Source organism: Periplaneta americana, chromosome 10 (assembly GCF_040183065.1).
Source record: "Periplaneta americana isolate PAMFEO1 chromosome 10, P.americana_PAMFEO1_priV1, whole genome shotgun sequence".
Taxonomy (NCBI): Eukaryota; Metazoa; Arthropoda; class Insecta; order Blattodea; family Blattidae; genus Periplaneta; species Periplaneta americana.
Genome location: NC_091126.1, coordinates 66,061,221 through 66,081,829, shown reverse-complemented (window position 1 = coordinate 66,081,829; position 20,609 = coordinate 66,061,221). Strand labels below are relative to the sequence as shown.

Here is a 20,609-nt window from a genome sequence, read left to right as displayed (position 1 = left end):
TCATAATGTTGTTCTGATTGTATTTATCCTATAATTGTTGAAATATATATATATTAATATGGATTTGATAATACTCACTTCTCTCTGATGTGGTCGGAGTATATTTGAGAGTGCTGGATCTACCACGACATGCACTGGCTGTTTGTCACTGAAAATTTAATGTAACATAGGGTTTAACATATAGCAAGAATAATGCAGTAAATATTCTGTAGTACAGAGGAGTGTATGTTGAGAATTCATGGGAGCTGTGTGTGATATCCATACACATTACCCACAATTGGTAAAGGCTGGTCCACAATAAACCGGGAATGGAAACAACAACAAGAACGAGAATGGAAACAATGTTAAAATAAATATATTTAAATGTGAGCATTCACAATTAACGAGAAGCTTGTCGGAGGCTGGGAATGGGAACGTGAAAGTTAATTGTCAATGCTCACATTTAAATACATTTATTTTAACAATATTTCCATTCTCGTTCTCATTTCCATTCTCAGTTTATTGTGGACCAGCCTTAACAGTGGAAAAAATTTCTAAAATGATATGTATGATCTTAAAAAGAAAGAGAGAGAGAGAGAGAGACCAGCTGCCATATGCTAAGCCCCCTTTGAAAGACTTCAGTTGATTTCATGAACGCTTAAGGTACGGTCACGCGTCGCTACTTTTGCTGCGCAACTTTTGTACTGCAGCTGCAAAAGTTGTGTGTCATGTTCACACGTAAGCCAAAAGTAGCACGCTGCACGTTACTTTTCGTGCTGCCCAACTCGAGTGCTGCAAATTTGCAACTGGAGGTTGCGAGTCTGTTCACACATAAGGCGCTACTTTTGCAGCCACTGTCATGCTGCAGGTTTCCATCTCCGTGTTGACTTCTCAATATACATTTTGTGGTTATGTTCGCATTATTAATAAACTCATGCGAAAGCTTACTTATCTATTATTTGCTTTTCTGTCCTAACTAGTATTCAGAAATTGGCATTATTTTTACTATAAAGCTTTTAAAAACGCCTATATAATTAAATGATAACCAACAACATATTCACGTAATCAATGTTGGCAACCCTCCTGTTTGAAACTACGCTACAGAAAATTAAAAAAATGAATTATATCGTCACCAAATATGCTCAGACTGTGTTGTGCATTTAATAACTGTTACAAATAATTTATTTCCATCACATCTAACATTAAAGTACATCCAAATAATAAAAGTATCATTAGCACATATGGGTGGCAACACTGGTCGCAACCGCAGCAAAAGTTTCAACAAAACCGATATAAAAAATTCTGTGGCTGCAACCCTGAGAACCCTGTTCACACGTCGCTACTTTCAAGCTGCACGCAGCATGAAAAAGTAGCGAGCAGCAGGTTCAGCAGCCGCTACTTTTCTGGTTGCACCGTTATTCACATGTCGCAGTACGAGAGTTGCGCAGTTTTTTGTACTGCATCGCTGCAAAAGTAGCGACGTGTGACCGTACCTTAACACATATGCCCAGCTGGATAAGATTAGTTGACAAAGGAGGAAGTCTGAAGTGACAATAAAATAATGTCATTAAGGAAAATGTTAAACAATACAATATTATAACATCTGACTTACAGATCTAATTTGAGCTTGTCATGTGCACTGAGTTCTGGTGGTTCATAGAGTACCAGAGCCCCCGGCTCATTAGGATCATGAAGAGCATGTCGGCATCTTGTTCTGCTCACTCCTAGAAATCGACCACCAAGTCCTCCTTGGTAGTTTGGAATTGGTACCTTGAACGGTTTGGATAACAGCTTCCTGATAAGAGCTTCCTGTAATATAAGACAACCAGTATTTCAATCAATTGAATATTATTTACTAATCTCTACTTTCTCTAAAATAATTTTGTGTATCAATGTCTTCTTGACTTGTAAGAGTTCTACGTTCAATGTATTAAAGTGTCTACTTTCAGGGTCGATTTCTAAAACGAGGTCTAGACCACGACCATGGCTTTAAACTGCGTTTGGATTTATAAAACGAGGTCTTTTTCATTTTTCTGGGCCACGGCTTGAAACCATGGTCTGACGCAGAGACCACGACTGGGGCAGGTTTCAAACCACGTCTTCATGTATAAAAGATGGCGGTAGTAGATCAGCTGGATGATTATCAAAGGAAAATTTGTGTCTATGGGTATTAAATCTCCGGATTAGTTTGATCAGAGAGAGGAATAATCCTTTCTAACTATATAACGACGATAATTTCAGGCGAATATTTCGATTTTCGAAGGAATCAACGCAAAATTTAGCAAGAATGCTAAATAATAATCTGCAACGAAATGCAAGAGGCAGCGGGTTGACAATTATTTTACACCTTCTTGTTACTTTGAGGGAAGTAAGATATAATATTTTAAATTAATTATACCTTTATACCTATAAGACGATACAACTTAATTCTTAGTCTTTACAGTAGTTTTGGACATTTTATTCAATACTCGAAAATGATGCGGGCCTACAAGAATATGAAGCAAACGTGATTTTGTTTTCTTATTTTAAGTTTTATGCTATTAAGACTTTCCACGTAGTATTATATGTGAAAATAGAACCATATTATATTTTAGTTTCAATTGAAATTTTAATAAAGTTAATATTTAGGTTATTCATTCCTTAGAACCGGGTTTTCAGGTAGTTAATGTTGGTACTAGTTATGAACAAATTATAAACTATAACACAAATGCTCGATTTTTATTTGGGCAATATCATTCTGGTACCTAAAAATCCGTTCCCTATTAAATACTAAGTAATGCTGGTATTTTAAACGCACATATATTCTGTAAATTAATAAATGCAACAATACCTTAGCTGAGAAAAAAAGAATGTGACTTACTGCAATTCAATAAAAATATTAATCTCGATGTTCATTTCTTTCTAATATCGACTTTTTACAAGAATAAAAATCGATTCTAAACTGCGTTGCCATATATAAAACTCACGAACCTCGGTTTCTTATCAAGCCGTGTCTCAACTTCGTTTTAGAAATCGCATAAGGATTCAGACCTCGATCGCAGTTTAAAAGCCAAGGTTTGGAACCACGATTTCGTCCGTGTTTTAGAAATCGACCCTCAGTGTTTAATGTGCTTAGGAAAATACATCAAAACCTAAACAACGAAACAAGACTAATATAGAACCAATCTACATTCTAAATACACAGTGTGTATACTAACTGGCTCTGCAGGAGAAGTGGCAAGCAGAATGCGAGAACTCGAGGAGTTGTGTTGGTATCATGCATGGGCTGCACTGAATGGTAGAGAGTGGGCAGGAGCAAGAGAGGAGATGTAATATTCCTACATTCAAACCAGGCGCTTCACAGTACCAACTTTACGTCACTGATGGGTTGAATACTGCTGCTTGCTTCACTGCGGAACCAGTTAGTATACACACTGTAGAATGCCATACAGTATAACCTCTGTTAACCAAAATAAAGGAGGCTGGGCTGACTCCATTTAGGATAAGTAAATTCTGCATTCAATGTATTATAACGCCTACTTTAATTGTTTAATATGTTTAGGAAAATACATCAAAACATAAACAATGAAACAAGACTGCAATACAGAAACAATTCACATTCTAAATATAAAATTCCATATAATATAACCTCTGGTAACCAAAATAAAGGAAGCTGACACAATTTGGGATAAGTAAATTCTGCATTCAATGTATTATAGCGCCTAACAAGACTGCAATACAGAAACAATTCACATTCTAAATATAGAATTCCATATAATATAACCTCTGTTAACCAAAATAAAGGAGGCTGACTCCATCTGGGATAAGCAAATTCTGCATTCAATGTATTATAGTGCCTACTTTCAGTGTTTAATGTGCTTAGGAAAATACATCAAAACATAAACAATGAAACAAGACTGTAATACAGAACCAATCCATATTCTAAATATAGAATACCATATAGTGTGATCTCTGTTAACCAAATTAAAGGAGGCTGACTCCATTTGGGATATGTAAAATGTCGAATAATGAATGTATACAAATTTTTAGAATTACGAAGTTAATTATACATCTTGATTACACAACTTTTAATACTATATCATATTGGAAAACGTATTTTCTGATGATGGCCAATAGTAGGCCGAAACATGTTAACAAGGTAACATAAAATTTAACACTTGAAAGCCACATAATATGTTTTACAAAGTTAAGTTGTGTACAGATACAGAAATAAAATTTGGAGCTCCCTTATTATATAAGTTTTGCTTACAATAAACACTACATGTGCAGTAAACAAGAGCCCCTGTGTAAATTGCTAAATTACTTGTGGACAGTCATGTGAAACTGTTGCCTACATGTAGGTGGACTCCCATCAAGACTCGCTCCAAATTTTAATTCCGTATATGAAAGCATAATGTACATAAAAAAAAGTCAACAAAATGCATACAGTAGGTACAGTATTACCAAATATAAACACTGATTCTTCACTACTATATTTTTTTAAGAAAAAGTCCGAAATTATCTTTTGGTTTTTTCGCCCGCATCTTTTTTCTGGCAGCAATGTCACACCTGCTCAGTGCTACGTGTGAGTTTAGCTGGCTCGTGTAAACAATAGGACGTGTTGATGTCTTCACAAGCATTAGAATCTGAAAATATCAATGTTACTTAAAGTAAACGTGTTAACTATATGCAAATTGCAATAAAACTTGTACTTAAAAACAAAGGCTACAGTTTCAGCGATACCAGTATTTTATTCCAAAAAGTTTTGATGCTTTGAACATATGTGACCCGTTACGCGAAAAGGGACCTAAAGTCATGAAAGGAAATTTTACAGGAGAACAAAATAACGAATTTGTGGTGTAAAAACTGCATTTCTATGTTTTGACATCTTGCGCTACCTGTAGGCATTTTTTTACATACTAAACTAAGACGTAGTTTTACACAGTGCTTCTTAAATACCTAAATCTTTCTTATGGTTGCTAAGAAAACAAATGAAAACTTTAATTTGCATTTTTCTCGAAAGGTACATAATGTAATATCAATATTCAATAAGTAATATATTAAAAACTATAGTACCTAGAACCATGAATTTTTTTTTTAAATGCTCAGAATTTCATCCTCTTTTTGAAAACACAAAAAACAAAAAAAATGAAAAATCCGACTTTAGGGCCCAGTTTCTTCAACCTTTGTTAAATTATAAGTGTATTATTCCATTTTAACTGTAAACTTAACAGTTGAAGCATTTCTTCAACAACTGTTAGTACTAACAGGCTGTTAAAACCTATGTTAATTTAACTGCCCAATTTCATGCAGTTAAATCATTTAACTCTCTGTTAGCATAGAAGTATTCAATATGGCTGGTGTGTTAGATGCTGAACTTACATATCTGGATTATTTAGAAAATGATATCCATGAATACATAAACAGAGCAGATGATTTCTGTGATTTGACAGACCAGAAGTTTATACAAAGATATAGGCTATTTTCTGCCAAGCCTCACTTTTCACTTTCAACTTAGATCCGTTTGTTTGTTTATTCTCATTAATTGGTTTATACTGCGAAATAATTTCTAGCAGAAGGTTTCTTTCTAATGAAGAGAAATTAGTCCCAAGATTTCTTTTTGTTCCAGTATTTTCCATTTCATAACAGCAATACCAATATGCCGCTCCACGGTATTGTGATACAGACGAGGGAAGAAGCAGAAATCAAACCTGAGAGAATAGAAAGACTTCTATTCTCTCTGAATCAAACAACGGAAACAAGCGAGAATCGCAATTGTCAGAGTTCAGAAAACAGAAGTGAGCCTATACTTGGTTATAGGTTATGGTTAAACTCTAGAATCTCTGGTCCTAACAGAGAGTTAACAAAATGAATGTTAAAATGTGAAATGTAACGTTGAAGAAACGCAATATTTTTAACAGCAATTCATACTTTTAACTTACAGTTAATTAACGCTATGTTAGGTGCATTTTAACAAAGGTTGAAGAAACCGGGCCTAGGTCCCTTAGAGCATTTCAAAAATAATTTCAATACATCAGTTAATTTACTCATTCATCAGATTCTCACAATTAGCCACAGAATAAATTATTAGAATTTTTATTTATTTATTTTTTACTTTTTTAATTTTCTATTTAAATTGTGTATTTTATCTGACAATCATTTTGAAAGGAGAAGAAGATCTTTCGACAAATTAAAATTTTTTCACAGTTTTCATATCCATTTGTACAATGGTGTCTCCTCCCTTTCCACCTGCAAAACTCATTGCTGAAAATTCTAGATTTTTTGTGCATAATTAAATTCTATCATTGCAAAAACAGCTAAATCCACAATGGTGGGTTCAAAGCCAGCTACGCCAAAAATCAGAACGCTAGCAAGTTCAAATTTCCAGTAATATGTTTGTCTATGTCGTAACTTTATGGTGCTAAACTAATTGAACTGTTTATAGAAAAACCGTTGTTAAAATTAGTTTTTTGTTTCTTGTGTAAAATTTTATAAAATGGATGTAGCTGACTTTGATACTAGACGACTCAATTCAAGGCTCAAACTTACATGATTTGAAATAACTTCTGGTGTCCGTGGCTGCTGCTGGATATCAGGCAACTGAGCTAACGGTTTCCGAGATGGTGTGTCTTTGCAACTTCTCTTACTCAGCCCCTTGGCTGTAGATGGGGTGTCTTCATTAACACGTTTTGCAACTTGACTTGGAGCCAGACTACGCCTCTAAAAAGATAAACAGCAAATACATCACTTCCCTAGCTACATTGCAAAAAAAAATTCAGTGAAATAAATTTTCAGAATAGAATTAATTATAGTAACTAAATGAATTAGCCTATTACTGTCATTGTATTGCTATGGATTTGGTGATGTTCAAAACTTCAAGTAGGGCCTACCAGTATTACAATTCTGTAACATACTTTCATTTGGAAGCATTCTAGGTAAAGTAACCAACTTACACAATGGTGGAAATGAAGCACACACAACAATATTTTAATATCAATAAAAGTCATGGTGATTTTGTAATAACTATCGGCCAGGCTGCCATCTTCAGGTCCAGGAAACATGCTTTTTCCCTTTTCAGAGTCTAAAGAGGCTGACAATATGTCAATCTTAAGAAAATGTTGAATATTTAATTAAAATACATTTATTGGTCTATATTTGATAAAGTATGTAGCCTACTCTGGACCTCTATTAAGGAAAGATGGCTTAACTGATGCTTACTACATACTGGTAGGCTTAATTATCAAAGTCATAATTAGACTCCCTTCATCAATATAATCCAGTAAATCTCAGAAAATATACAAATTGCTTGGTAATATAAATCAGAGGCAGAAAGTACCAAGAAAAGATATTGTGAGAAATTTCTCAAACTCACATACATTTCAGACATATGGGTATTAAATTTACCTCTCCCATTTTTATTTAAAAAAAAAAAAAAAACAGAAACAACAGGTCCATTGCAGGTGAAGTGCTCAGGGCTAAATTAACTCCCCTCTTGTTATAGGCAACTATATCTGGCTTCCATAAGAGAAAAATAAAAAAAAACAGAGTTTATTTAACAACGCTCGCAATTGCAGAGGTTATATCACAGTCGCCGGAATTTTGTCCCGCAGGAGTTCTTTTACATGCCAGTAAATCTAGTGACATAAGCCTGTCGCATTTAAACACACTTAAATGCCATCGACCTGGGCCAGGATCGAACCCACAACCTCGAGCACAGAAAGCCAGCGCTATACCAACTATGCTACCCAGGCCAACTCTCATAAGAAAAAACTTAATTTAAGTTGAGTTTTTTTAGTTATTTAACGACACTGTATCAACTACTTGGTTATTTAGCATCGATGATTTGGTGATAGTGTATGTACGTATTTATTCACACTGCAATGGGTATATACCTGGTGGCAGTGGTAACTAATTACACTCAATAATGACAATAATAAACTTATTAATTAAAAATACAGTTAATAATAATACCAATAATTAATACAAATAATTAATACTAACAATAATTTATAATAATAATAATAATAATAATAATAATAATAATAATAATAATAATAATAGGGAATATCCTAAATTAAATGAAGCACTATCACTTAAAATAATATTTGAAATAAATCTAATTTGTATCTTAAATCTAAGTTCGAACTAAAACCCACGAGTATGATATGTTCATATCTGCACAAGTACCTTTCCACATTACACTCATTTCGCTTTCAACTCACTCACTGCACTGGAACTACGACACATTTCACATCATATGGGATGCAACACACACAAACGGAGGCTTCATATACGCCATCTACGTGGACTATGCCAAAGCATTCAATGGAGTCAACAGAACATTACTAATGACGAAACTAACTGATACCCTGGGACAAAGAAACCCCGTATCTTCAACTAATAGAAAACATATTGAGCTTCAACCGGCTAACGGTTAGTGACAAAGTTGGCCACTCTGGGCTTATAACCCAGACGAATGGGGTTCTTCAAGGAGACCCCCCTCAGCCCAATGCTATTTAACCTGTTGACGCACGACGTGATCGAAGAGGTGGCCTCAGAAGATATATCAATGCTACTTTATGCCGATGACATGATAATGCTGTCAAGAAACAGGCCAGCTCTTCAGCAGGGACTCAACGCGCTCAGCGAATGGTCAAAAAGAAATGAACTAGAAATAAACACTAGCAAAACTAAGGTTATGAAATTCAGACGAGGAGGAAACATAGCCAGAACAGACGTCTTCACATGTGGCAATGACAACCTTGAGATGGTAAACACTTACAGGTACTTAGGCCTAACCATGCAAGTAACGGGGAAAACATTTACCAAACATATAGAGGAAAGATGCACGGCAGCAATCAAGTCCATATATGAAATCAAGAACCTCGAGAAACTGTCCCTAAAAACAGCCCTAATACTCTTCAATATCAAGATAGCACCGATAGCATGCTATGCAGTGACCAAAATATGGGCTCACCTCACCAAGGCTAACCTGAAAAGGCTGGAAGCTGTAAAGACTACGTACATTAAAAGAGCACTATGAATACCAAAAACCGCGCGGACAAGGCTTGTGTACGTACTAGCAGACACCAACTTCTTCATCAGGGAATTGAGGGCAAAGAACAACCTAGGCAGCACAACAGCGTACGAAGCCCACATCGAAGACAGGGAGCAAAAGGCATCTGCAATTGACCCAGACTTCTTCCGGACGCCCGCAATGCACGCAGAGGACTGGAAAGGGCCAAACTTCGAACTCAGGCATGTCTTCACGAGGACCGCGGCACATGGCTTTCATCATAGAGTTTGCGACCAAAGAGGATATCACCAGGCATCGTCCCAGTGTTCCTGCAGGCTGTGCGGTCAGCACTGCCCACAATATCACCTAATTGCATGCCCCGCAAGGACTCACTCAATGAACTTTTACGCAAATGATGAGAACTTCCAGTGAACATTCACATTTTAAATTGTACACAGTGTGTTTAATAAATATATATATTTCACTGATTCTATCCTGATTTCACTAACACTTCAAAAACATTTCACTGCTCAAATACTTTGCACTGCCACTATAAACTATAAAGCTTCCCTACAGGAACACGTTTCACTGACACAACACACTTCACTGACACAACATAATTTTTCACTGATACAACACTTCAATAACAAAATATCATTTACATCCTTTACATACTGTGTATAATTACCGTCTATTAGTAAAGTCGTTAAGCCTATTTTTAAATACGTTTTTGGTTGTTGGTAAAGCCTTTAGTAAGTCTGCAGGTAAAGCATTCCAGTCCCTGATAGTACGATTGAGAAAAGAAAACTTTCCAGTGTCCGTCCTCTGTCTTCTTTCCCTCAATTTATATGAGTGGTCGTTCCTTCAAGAGTAATTTGGCGGTTGTAAGAGGGTGAGATGTATTTGGCGAGATGAGGCCCAGGATTCGCCATAGATTACCTGGCATTCACCTTACGTTGGGGAAAACCTCGGAAAAAACCCAACCAGGTAATAAGCCCAAGCAGGGATCGAACCCTCGCCCAATAACTTTCATATTATGCACATATCAAATGCAGTCAACCATATGACTCAATCTGATGCACATTCAAGGCATACAAGAAATTGTTCAAATGTTTTAGATCCCAAACAATTATATATATGGTATATTTTTTAATTTACGTCCGTCCAACTATTGAAGTCATATAGCCTATTACCATACGGCTAAACTAACACTGAGTTAGTTCCTCATACTCCGCTTATGCACATTCAAGTTTCTTCTACATTTTCTGTGTCGATGTTTTTCCATTTTCTCCTTTCCTCTGTCTTCTCCAACATTTTCCCTGCGACCCAAGATTTCTTAATTTTCACATCTTCTCTGTATCCTATTGTTTCTGCTGCTGTTGTCTGTATACAGCTTTTTAGATGAGTCCAGTGGTCATTACTATTCTAAGTTGTGGATTCTAATGTAGTGGTTTTCTCTTGAAAAATTTGCTTCAGTTTATCTTTGTTCTTCAGTTTTTCCATATTCAATCTCTTCATCATCTGTCTTCCTCTTATCTTCTTCAGACAAATAATTATTTCCCCTATCAACAGGACATGAGCTGAGTTAATATACGCTCCTGATAGAGTCTTCGCAGTCTTTAAGCAATTTCTGAATCTTTCCTGTACCAATATAATGTCAGTCTAATATCTGTTTTCGTTCCTTGGACATATCCATGTGTATCTTCTTCGTTTATGTTGTTGGAATAATGTATTTCCAACAATCATTCACCAAAGATTCTCTTCTGTAATTTCCTTTTCTCAATCCATATTTTCCAACTGTTCTTCTCTCTTGTCCTTCTCCTACAACTACTACTGCATTCCAGTCGCCCATTAGGATTACGCATGCTCCCTTCTTCTCCTTCTCAACTATAGAGAGACCAGTTGAAGACCTATACTATTAAGATTCTAAATGCTACCAGGGGACTGGCCGCTCGATGACTGCCACATTATTTTCGCAGATGGCGCGACAATGATCCTCTCGGCGACCGCCAGATTATTTACACATGGGCACAATTTTCGGTTACGTGAGGCACTCGATTTGAAATAGTTTGTTTACTAGGAGAGGAGACTGCAGAGTTGGATGGGAAATATAAACTGCAGTGACATGCGTCACCTTATCGTAATCGCTAAGGCGGTCAGTGGCGAATTATTAAGAAAGCGCTTGGTTAATGTGAGAGACTCGAAAACCTTTATTCAATTTGGCAAATTAATTCGGCAGCTTTAATCATAAACCTCTTTACTGTTTCTCCGTAGTTGAATTGATTTAAATTACAGGCGAGAAATTGCGTAACTAGCCAATAATATTCCATCACGTTGTCTACGTTTATTTTCTTGAATATTCTGGCGTTTCTCAAGATTACTTAACAGATTTGCACGTTCTCGACCTAAAATAATTTCAGGAAACCATATTTCGTTTTCTATAAACATTTGATGTTTTTTTTTTTATAAATTTCTTTTGGAAATAATACATACAAACAACATTTAATTCCTCGTACCTTTTAATGCAGCGTGTTTAAGGTATAATGTCGTATTTAATATACTATGCAAATGTTAAGATCATAAATTTTCTTCGGTATAGTATGAAAAATAACATTTAATTTGTCTTACCTTCTAATTCAGCATGTTCTTTATGACATAAGGAGTAATGTCGTTGTATATTAAATGTATTAATGTCTAATAGGATTTTCGAGCATAACATACATCATATGTTCTCCCCTTCTAAACAGCAAAAAAAGTCTTCCTCTCATTTCTCATGAAATAATAGTTTTCTAACGCGTACACACTGCTTTGATAATGCCATTATGCCACCACTGATATTGCTTATGAAACTGATATAGAACCTGCCCACGCCTAGGAGCTACGTGAGGGAGGAACGGGGACTGTGAAGATGATGTCACTCAGAGCGATAAACTCTGTGAAGGTCTGTGAGGCACAAATTCTCAAGTGAGGCAAGATGCCCATCTCTGATTTACACAGATAGCGCGACAGCAGTCAGCAGTCTGAGCCATGATAATGAGTGTCTAGTGTGAGTTCGCGCAATCACAGTCTTGCCACAGTCTAATATATACAGTCACGAAGCTTGAGTTTATGAGGGTACTAGCAGTCTAGTATATACAGTCGCGCAGCTCAATACGTAGTAAATATGCAAACATTAGGTAGTTGCTCACCACTAGGATCACTAATATCGCCTCATTACAGGCAATGCAAAATAGTACCATCACAGTCTATTGTTTCTAGCACCCTCAAAACTGTGGTACTAGGAACAATAGACTGTGCAGGTACTATTTCGCATTGTCTGTAATGAGGCGATAGTAGCAATCCTGGTGGTTAGCAACTATCTATGGATGCATATTTACTACGTATTGAGCTTCGTGACTGTATATACTAGGCTATGGTCTTGCTGTGTGTACTGTGTATAGTTTGGAGTTCGCTGTGTGTAGTGAGTTACTGTTTCAGTGTTAGTGTTAATGACATTTACAATCGAACAGCGTGTTTATCCGCAGAAGTGGGAAGCACGTTACCGAGAAGAGAGCCATACCTATTGCATTGGAGTGCCGCGCTAGCTCCAATGAGCTGTAGAGCCTCCTCCTGGAGACTCTGTAGCTCTTCTATCTTGTCATAGCTTTCTTCCACTTCCTCGTCTGCTAATTCACTATGTGGCACATAAACTTGCATTAGCACTAAGTCCATTTTCTTCCCTATTAGTCTCACCATTATCATCCGGTCATCTACATAACACACTGATATCACTTTATCTTTCACACATGGTCCCAGTAATATACCAACACCATGACTTCCTTTGATTAGTGTGCATTAAAGCAGAAAGTGACAGAAAAGCCTAAATGTTACTTCATACAGGTATATTCCAATTTTAATGACACTCTAAAAACATGAACATTAATCTGTACTTATTTAGGCCTACACAATCACAATCTTAACGCGATAAATAGTGTAATTCAGAGAAGTTTACTTTAAATAAAACCTGGACAATGTTTTCAAGGAACCTAAGATATTATACCACGAAATCAATGTTGACTGAATGAAACCTTGATTTCGTATGTCGTAACTGTTCCAATATCCGTAGCGAAATAAAATTTAAGAATGTAATTTTAACTAGCACATTATGTTTAACATAATACCATGTGTAGGTTATTTTATGACAATGAATTATTCTATTACAAATCCTGTACAAATACATTTTCAACTTATAACCTATAAGACACTTACCATGGTATTAGTTTTTTCAGGACATCTTTATTAACTTTATTTAGGTACATTCCCGTAAATGTCATCTCCTTGCTTTTAAGATGAAACACACAAACCTTTAACTTTAAAAATGTTACTTCACATAATTGTTATTTAAACATGCACAGTTCATAAACAATAACTGCCGCCAAAAGCTGAATATCGACCAGTACCAACAAAATGGAAGCATTTTCTCTGCAGTGGGAAATTATTTTCTCTTACATTAGCGATAAGGAAAATCGAAATCATTTGAGGTATTCGATTATACACACATCTCGATTATCAGCAGAAATGCGCACAAAGTGTTCAAAATCGAATTATACAGTTCTTATTCTTTGACACAATATTCCGATGAGAGTTTCGTTCCTCTTTTACAGCCTATTAAAAATAATATATAACAGGATATAACTAAAAAATGAAGTGTTGAGAACATAGTCGAAGATCGACTCTTCCTGCCGAAATACAAGTCGACTCTTCGGAAGCATGCAGAGTCATCTTGTGAGCGAATGAGGAACTTAAAACATATGAGAACCAATGGAAAAATTCTAAGTTGTTGATGAGAAATAATGAAATGTAAGAAGTTATAGAGCGAAAACGAAGGAATGTAATCTTGTTCTGAAATTTATCCGGGCGGTGAAAATAACGAGGAAGACAACGTCAATATGTTAATGTAATTTTGTGAATAATTGAGGACAATTTGAAATATAAACGCTTTGAAAATGGTAAGCTTGTTTATTTTGTAAGTTTATGCAAAATTAAATAATATTTGTGCTCAATTAAGCTCACATTGCTGTCGAGTATACGGCACTAAAAAGTATTGTGCTACAACAGTAACAATTACACTCAGTATACTCCAAGGATGGTGAATTATGTAATTAAAAGGTTAATTTTTGCACCATTGTGCCCAGAAGCGTACATTGTCACTACTGTCTGCGGTGAATCTCATAGCCAGCTATACACTACAAACGGGAGGAAAAAATCTATTTAAATAATGGAAAATAACTTCAAAATTTTAGCACATCACTCAGAATACACGATGTGATCACTGCGAAAGCTATAAACCCACGCTACTGGCACCCAAATACCTTCGTTTCTTATATACTCGACCAATGATTCTTGCAGACATTTTCACATCAAATCATCATGAGCTGTAAATGCAGTGGCATCACCGTTATATTGGACTACACGGGAAAACGCTCCTCTTTTCTTTTCAGGGTAATAAGCATCGGCCATCTTCCCGCATTAGAGGTCCAGGGCTGTTAGAGTGTAAAGGAATAATAATAAGTCAGTCACAAGAAAATGTTGAAATATATTTAGTAATATGTGTGTCCTGAACCTCCTTGCGGAAGGTAGCCAGGCCAATACTTACTATATAATTACCACGTACTTATGTAGTACCAAAAACTTAATGTGTAGTAACCATCAATGGAAGTTTGTTTCTTTATTGTCCAGGAGTTGAACTGTTGATACAGACTATACTGGAAATTAATAATATTAAAGGGAAGAATTGTTCTGGGACCAGCTTTTCAAACCAGCTTATAAGAAGCTAAACTTGGAATCCATTTTCAGCACTACACTGGAAATGTTTCATTATACTGTAATAAAATTTATTGGTACAGTTACATGCAAGCAGTGGTTGATGACGCTGTATTAATTGTGTTATCTAGCATCAGTGGAATTTGTGATAAGATAGTATTTTTAGCGAGACGAGTCCAAGGATTCACCATGATTTTAAGTATTTTTGGTGAGATGAGTCTAAGGATTCGCCATGATTTTACTTGAAATTCATCCTACAGTTGGGGGAAAAAAAACCTCTTTAAAAAATCATGTGAGATTTGAACTTTGGCATAAGCATAAGCGTATTGGGCTTCTATCCAGATGGGCCAAATTTGATTCCCAGCCAGCTGTGATAGAATTTGTGGTCGACAAAGCAGACATTGCAGAGGGTTTTTGTCAGTGTGCTCTCATTTTCCCCTATCATTCCATCAACACTCTCCAACTTCCCCTCCTTTCATCTGTCAAATGCGCTGGGTTGAAGCCTTGCATATTTTCAGAATAAAAGAGAAACCCGATAAGACCTAATCTTTGTTGGTGACAGACACTGTACATTTAAACAAAATAGTGTTATTACTGATATTAGTAAAAATAAATAATGCCTAACTTTCTCACACCATATTTATGAATTCTCCATAATCAGTCATCATAACTTCCTTGAAATTGTCTTGCTCTGCTAACAAGGATGGCAATGGAATGTGTGATCTAAAAAGATTCTAAACATCCAAGTATCTGTCAGTTAAAATGGAATGAAAAAAATAATTTTTATGAAATTTTCTGATTCAGTTTTTTATGTTGTTACAGATCATAACCTCAGACACAGAAGCATGTTCCTTCCAAAACTGGTATCACCTCTTCAAAGATCACAGTATAGAGTCAGTTACGATACCTATTGATGAGAATGTTGTTAATTATTTGTTAGAGGATTCCACGCTTGTACTCCCTGAAGAGGTTTGTAACACCTCTTCAGAAAGATGGAGCGAACATGAAGGTGATAGTCTGGATTTGGACCATGCTGATGAACCTTCTTCTGAAATAAAGGTATAATTCAGATAGGTTTCTCCATTTCTCTTAGTGTTCAAGGAAATCATATAGAAAAAAAATAAGTTACCAATGCACTGTACCATAGCGGACACATACAACACTGATGGAGTGGTATAATTGTCTTCTTAAATTCTTTGGCACATAAAGAAAATTCTCTGTCTGTGTCTACCTATCTCACACACATGTATGCCTTGAAAGTACCACACTGCTGTGTTTTGTTAACAATATATTGTTTTGTAGGTAATAACTTTTGTTTTCTGAAATAAAAATATACCTTGCATATATCATGTTAGAGACCCACAGAACATAAGTATCTTTGAGACAGGAAATGATGACAGACTTTGCTCAGATATTGTACACTATCTACCAAAAAGTAATTAGGCATTGTTTTTGCCCCTTTAGAACCTCGTGGTACCACCTCTTGTTGCTATAACAGCAGCCACCCTGTCAGGCATGCTCTCCACTAGTTTGTGTAGGATATCCACTGGAATGCGTCACCATTCCTCTTGCAACATGGTACTCAGTTGGACAATGGAAGTTGGCTGCATCTCCCGAGACCTCAATCACTGGTCCAACTTGTGCCAGGTGCTTAATGGGATTGAGATCGGGACTCTGTGCAGGGCAGTCCAACCGGTGAACATTATTGTCTGCATACTACTGCAAAGTAGCCTCCGAAACATGGGGCCAACTTTCATTGTCCAACTGAGTGTCATGTTGCAAGACGAATGGCGACGCATTCCAGTGAATATCCTACACAAACTAGTGGAGAGCATGCCTGACAGGGTGGCTGCTGTTACAGCTACAAGAGGTGGTACCACGAGGTTCTAAAGGGACCCAAAAACAGTGCCCAGTTACTTTTTGGTAGATAGTGTATTATAGGATGTAGTTCATTCAGTTTGGTTACAATAATCTGAATGCATTTCAAACATGAACTAGGAATTGATTCAGTTTGTTCAATGGACACCCATATTTTAATAGTATCTGGACATGTATGTGGAGAATAAGTATATTATAAAAGATTAAAATTTATTCAAAATATTGGTCTCGCTCTCTCCCCTCTCCCCGCTCTCTCTCTCTCTCTCTCTCTCTCTCTCTCTCTCTCTCTATATATATATATATATATATATATATATATATATATATAAATGAAATAAGGCAACAGTCCCAATGGTCCATCAGGTTCCTGATGCCTTTGACAATGAAGCATGCTGGTTGTGTAAATCAGTTACATTGCATCACACATTTCTTTATGTGAGATATACTGACATTACTGACATCCCTTCAAACATTCCTTCATCAGTCCAAAGATGTGAAAATTACACTGTAACAGATGATGATTCTTTGGTGATAATCAGGGGTCTTCTATTGAAAATGTTACAGTGTTGTGAATGTGGCCAGTTCATGAGAGGTCAGTCAGTGACTCACAGTAATGAGCGTATTTCGAATCTCAGCGCTGAGCAATCCGATGCATCACGGTGTTCCAAATTTCAATGATGACGTCACTGATGCTCCACCGGTGCCATCAGTTTGCAGCAGTGGTGGCAGTCTCCATCAGTGAATCTGATTAGTTCTTGTATAGGGCGGGAATTAGCAGACGAAAGACATCGTGCACTGTTGTCATGGTGGTGTATTCTGCTTTGGTTCTGCAGTATTGTTTGTAATGAGCACAATGTAAAAACAATATGTTAATGGCTTATAAGCGAACATGTCAATGGACTAGTTATTACTACTGGTTCAAGAAATAAATTGTTTGTACTCGCTTTTCTTTGAACAAGATGACAGTATGGAAATTTCGCAAAATCTTGCTAGCATAGCACAGACAACAACTTGTACAGCTGCCATGATAGCCATCGAACCTTCCAGCAGTTTTGTTCCTATTTCGCTGCAGCGTGGCGTCATTGTTGTCCACTGGTCCGGTGAGATTCGGAATACGCTGATAGTGTAGCATTATGACGCCACTGGTCATAGCCAATCTACACTTCATTGCTGATTCAAAGCACATGCACCACGTCTCGTTACTAGCAACTATTTTGGACTGAAATATATGTCCCTCCATGTGGAAATATGTCAGATGTTGCAATGCCAAACTCATACATATAGTTTTCTGTTCGTTAGCCAGATGCCATGGCACACATTGTGAACAGACCTTGCAATAACTCAGATGCGTGTGAATTGTCATGTACATGGAATTGACACTACCAGTAATGCTGAGATCATTGGTACTGTCACTGACTCTCAGGCAAAGGTTTTTCCAGACCATAGTGTCCACCAATTTAATGTTTTGTTCTGTGATTACAGCATTTCCTTGACCAGGTCTGAGGAGATCACATCAGAGTTTCTAGCACCCTTTGTACACTGTACTCCTCTTGAAACTTGTTTCATCATACACATTCTGCTATACCAACAGATGTCCACTGGAACATTACCTTCCTTCATAAAAACTGAATCGCCGCTTTTTGTACTTGCATGGGCATATTCATGGTCCATGTGATTTGACTGTATATAGGGGAAAAGTGGGTACAGTAAGACAGGGAGAATAGTGAGACAATTTTTATTAGATAGTAAATTTTGATATTGAGATGTTGGTAACAGTGGAGTTGTATGTTGCGTGAGTAAAGTAACAGTATTTACATACTCGATTTGATTCTAGTTATAAAGGCGAATGATGAAAAAATAATTCGTAATTTTTCACTCTAGAAGTAAAATTTTGGCTTATGTTTAATGAAGGTTATATTGGATATACAAATGAGATATAAATATGAATCTTTTGTTACCTAATACTATGGTATTTGAGATTATGTTTGGCAAAGTTTCGTCTTTCTTGTTCTAATTTTGAAGTGAAGGCATCATTTTTAAATGAACTTTGCATAAAGGGAACAGTGAGACATGCCATTGAAGGGTACACTGAGACGTCTCACTGTCCCCATATACCAATGATTTGCAAAACCAAACTATAATTATATTACATTTACCAGTAACTAACATTAAAAATGAACATACTAGTAACCAATTTAGGAACTGTAGCTTAAAATAATGGATACATTACATTTTAATGGTTTCATAAATAAATTATTCACAAAATTTAAGAAAATATTAAAAAATAATAAAGAATTGCATTAAATTCTTATAATTATAAGCTTTGTTGTCACCAAAAATTCATTTCACTTTTTCGCAAAAGTTTGAAATGTCCTGGAAAATTCACTTTTCCAAATGTTCCAGATGTTTCAGTGGTTTCGAAGTCAGACATCAAAATGATTATAAATAAACCTACAGACAATGTCAAGATAAAGAGACAGCAAGTTTTTGTTTTCTTTTGAAATAAATGTAAATCATTTCAATGTCCGTTAATAGATACTGTGGTGTCTCACTGTACCCTCCTGAATGGGAACAGTGAGACATTTGCATTTTTTTGACAAACACGTATTGTATATTATGTCCTTTATCTATTAACATTTTTGTTTATGTATTATTATACTTCATGTTTTAATGTATATTTCTATTGCACTTGATTTTAAAAATACTTGAATTATCACTTGCATACATATGTCTTAATATTTTGTGTCTCACTGTACCCACTACTCCCCTACTTCTCTTCCACCTCACACGTCAAGGACACTGAACTAGTCACAGAACAGGGCATACACATCAGGTGTATACAATTGCTATATGATTTTGCTGAAAAAGTAAACGAAATATAAGTGAAAACAAAATCAGCTTTGATTAATTAGATATTAGAAAGTTTTTATATCACATTGTTAGTTGTTTGTTCATTTGCAACACTAATATCGCAGAAAACAAAAAATGGCGACTGATGTACAGAAAGCTAAGACTCTTCTTTGGCATCATGAAGCACAGTTGGCAGTAACAGAGAGTTTGGTGAGGCACCTGCATGCTTTCACCATAAAGTTCGGAACTTTTTAGATTGAGTGCTTTCATGTAAATGCATTTTCAGATGGATCTTTGGCCTGGACACCTCATTGCCCTGACCCGACACCACTCTAATTCTTCTTCTGGAGTCACATAAAGGATGTTGTTTATGTCCCACCAATGCCAGCTACTTTATGGGAGCTCACTGAGGGGATAAAAGCTGCTGTGGTTACACCCATTTTGGTTGACAATGCTTGGACTGAACTGGAGTACAGATATGACATCCCAGGCTATGCACAGTGCACACATTGAACATCTGTGATTTGAGGGAATGTGTGTTAGAACTTGAAAACTTACAATACCAAACTATGTTTACGTTTCATTCCTGCTTCTTTTGCTTTTGAGCTAAATTGCATTGTAATGGTTTAAACCTGATGTGCACTACTTCGATGTCTGCAATGGCATTGCACGATCTCAGACTACTAAAAAAAATTTACAGTGTTACAATACCAGTCCACATTTCATTTGAAGATTTCTTATACACACACATCCACACTCGCTTTCTCTCTCTTTCTTTCTCTGTGTAGAACAGCCCCAGACTGATTGCACTTGCTTGTGCAAAACAAGTAAACCAGCAGGAAGGGACGGTTGGGGTGGGGGTAGTTCTCTTTTTCTAGCAGAATACGGTTAGAAGAAAATGGAATGGGGTGAAAGTTTTGTACTAGTTGTGATAGAAAAAATAGTTCCCTAAACCTGACATATGATTTCAGATTGTAAGATTTATCTTGTTTGACGCATGTAGAATTAATGAAACGAAATAATTAAAAGACAATAATTGAGAATTATAAAATAATATAATATGATATAATACTAGAAAGCTAATTAACTGTTGTATTGCAGTCTG

General features: G+C 36.2%; 2 protein-coding genes across 2 annotated transcripts in view; one reads left to right on the top strand and one right to left on the bottom strand.

Moving 5' to 3' along the window:
- Positions 1-13,397, bottom strand: part of okr (DNA repair and recombination protein RAD54-like okr) — a 57,207-nt gene extending 43,810 nt beyond the window's left edge. The window contains exons 1-4 of the mRNA XM_069837630.1: positions 13,223-13,397; positions 6,508-6,678; positions 1,592-1,788; positions 79-148 (exon numbers count right to left, since the gene is read on the bottom strand). Of these exons, the coding sequence (XP_069693731.1) occupies positions 79-148; positions 1,592-1,788; positions 6,508-6,678; positions 13,223-13,225 (441 nt within the window). The 5' untranslated portion in view covers positions 13,226-13,397. The remainder of the gene's footprint in view (positions 1-78; positions 149-1,591; positions 1,789-6,507; positions 6,679-13,222) is intronic.
- Positions 13,398-13,822: 425 nt separating this feature from the next.
- Positions 13,823-20,609, top strand: part of LOC138707763 (translation initiation factor eIF2 assembly protein-like) — a 29,732-nt gene continuing 22,945 nt past the window's right edge. The window contains exons 1-2 of the mRNA XM_069837631.1: positions 13,823-13,962; positions 15,599-15,835. Coding sequence (XP_069693732.1) covers positions 13,960-13,962; positions 15,599-15,835 — 240 coding nt within the window. The 5' untranslated portion in view covers positions 13,823-13,959. The remainder of the gene's footprint in view (positions 13,963-15,598; positions 15,836-20,609) is intronic.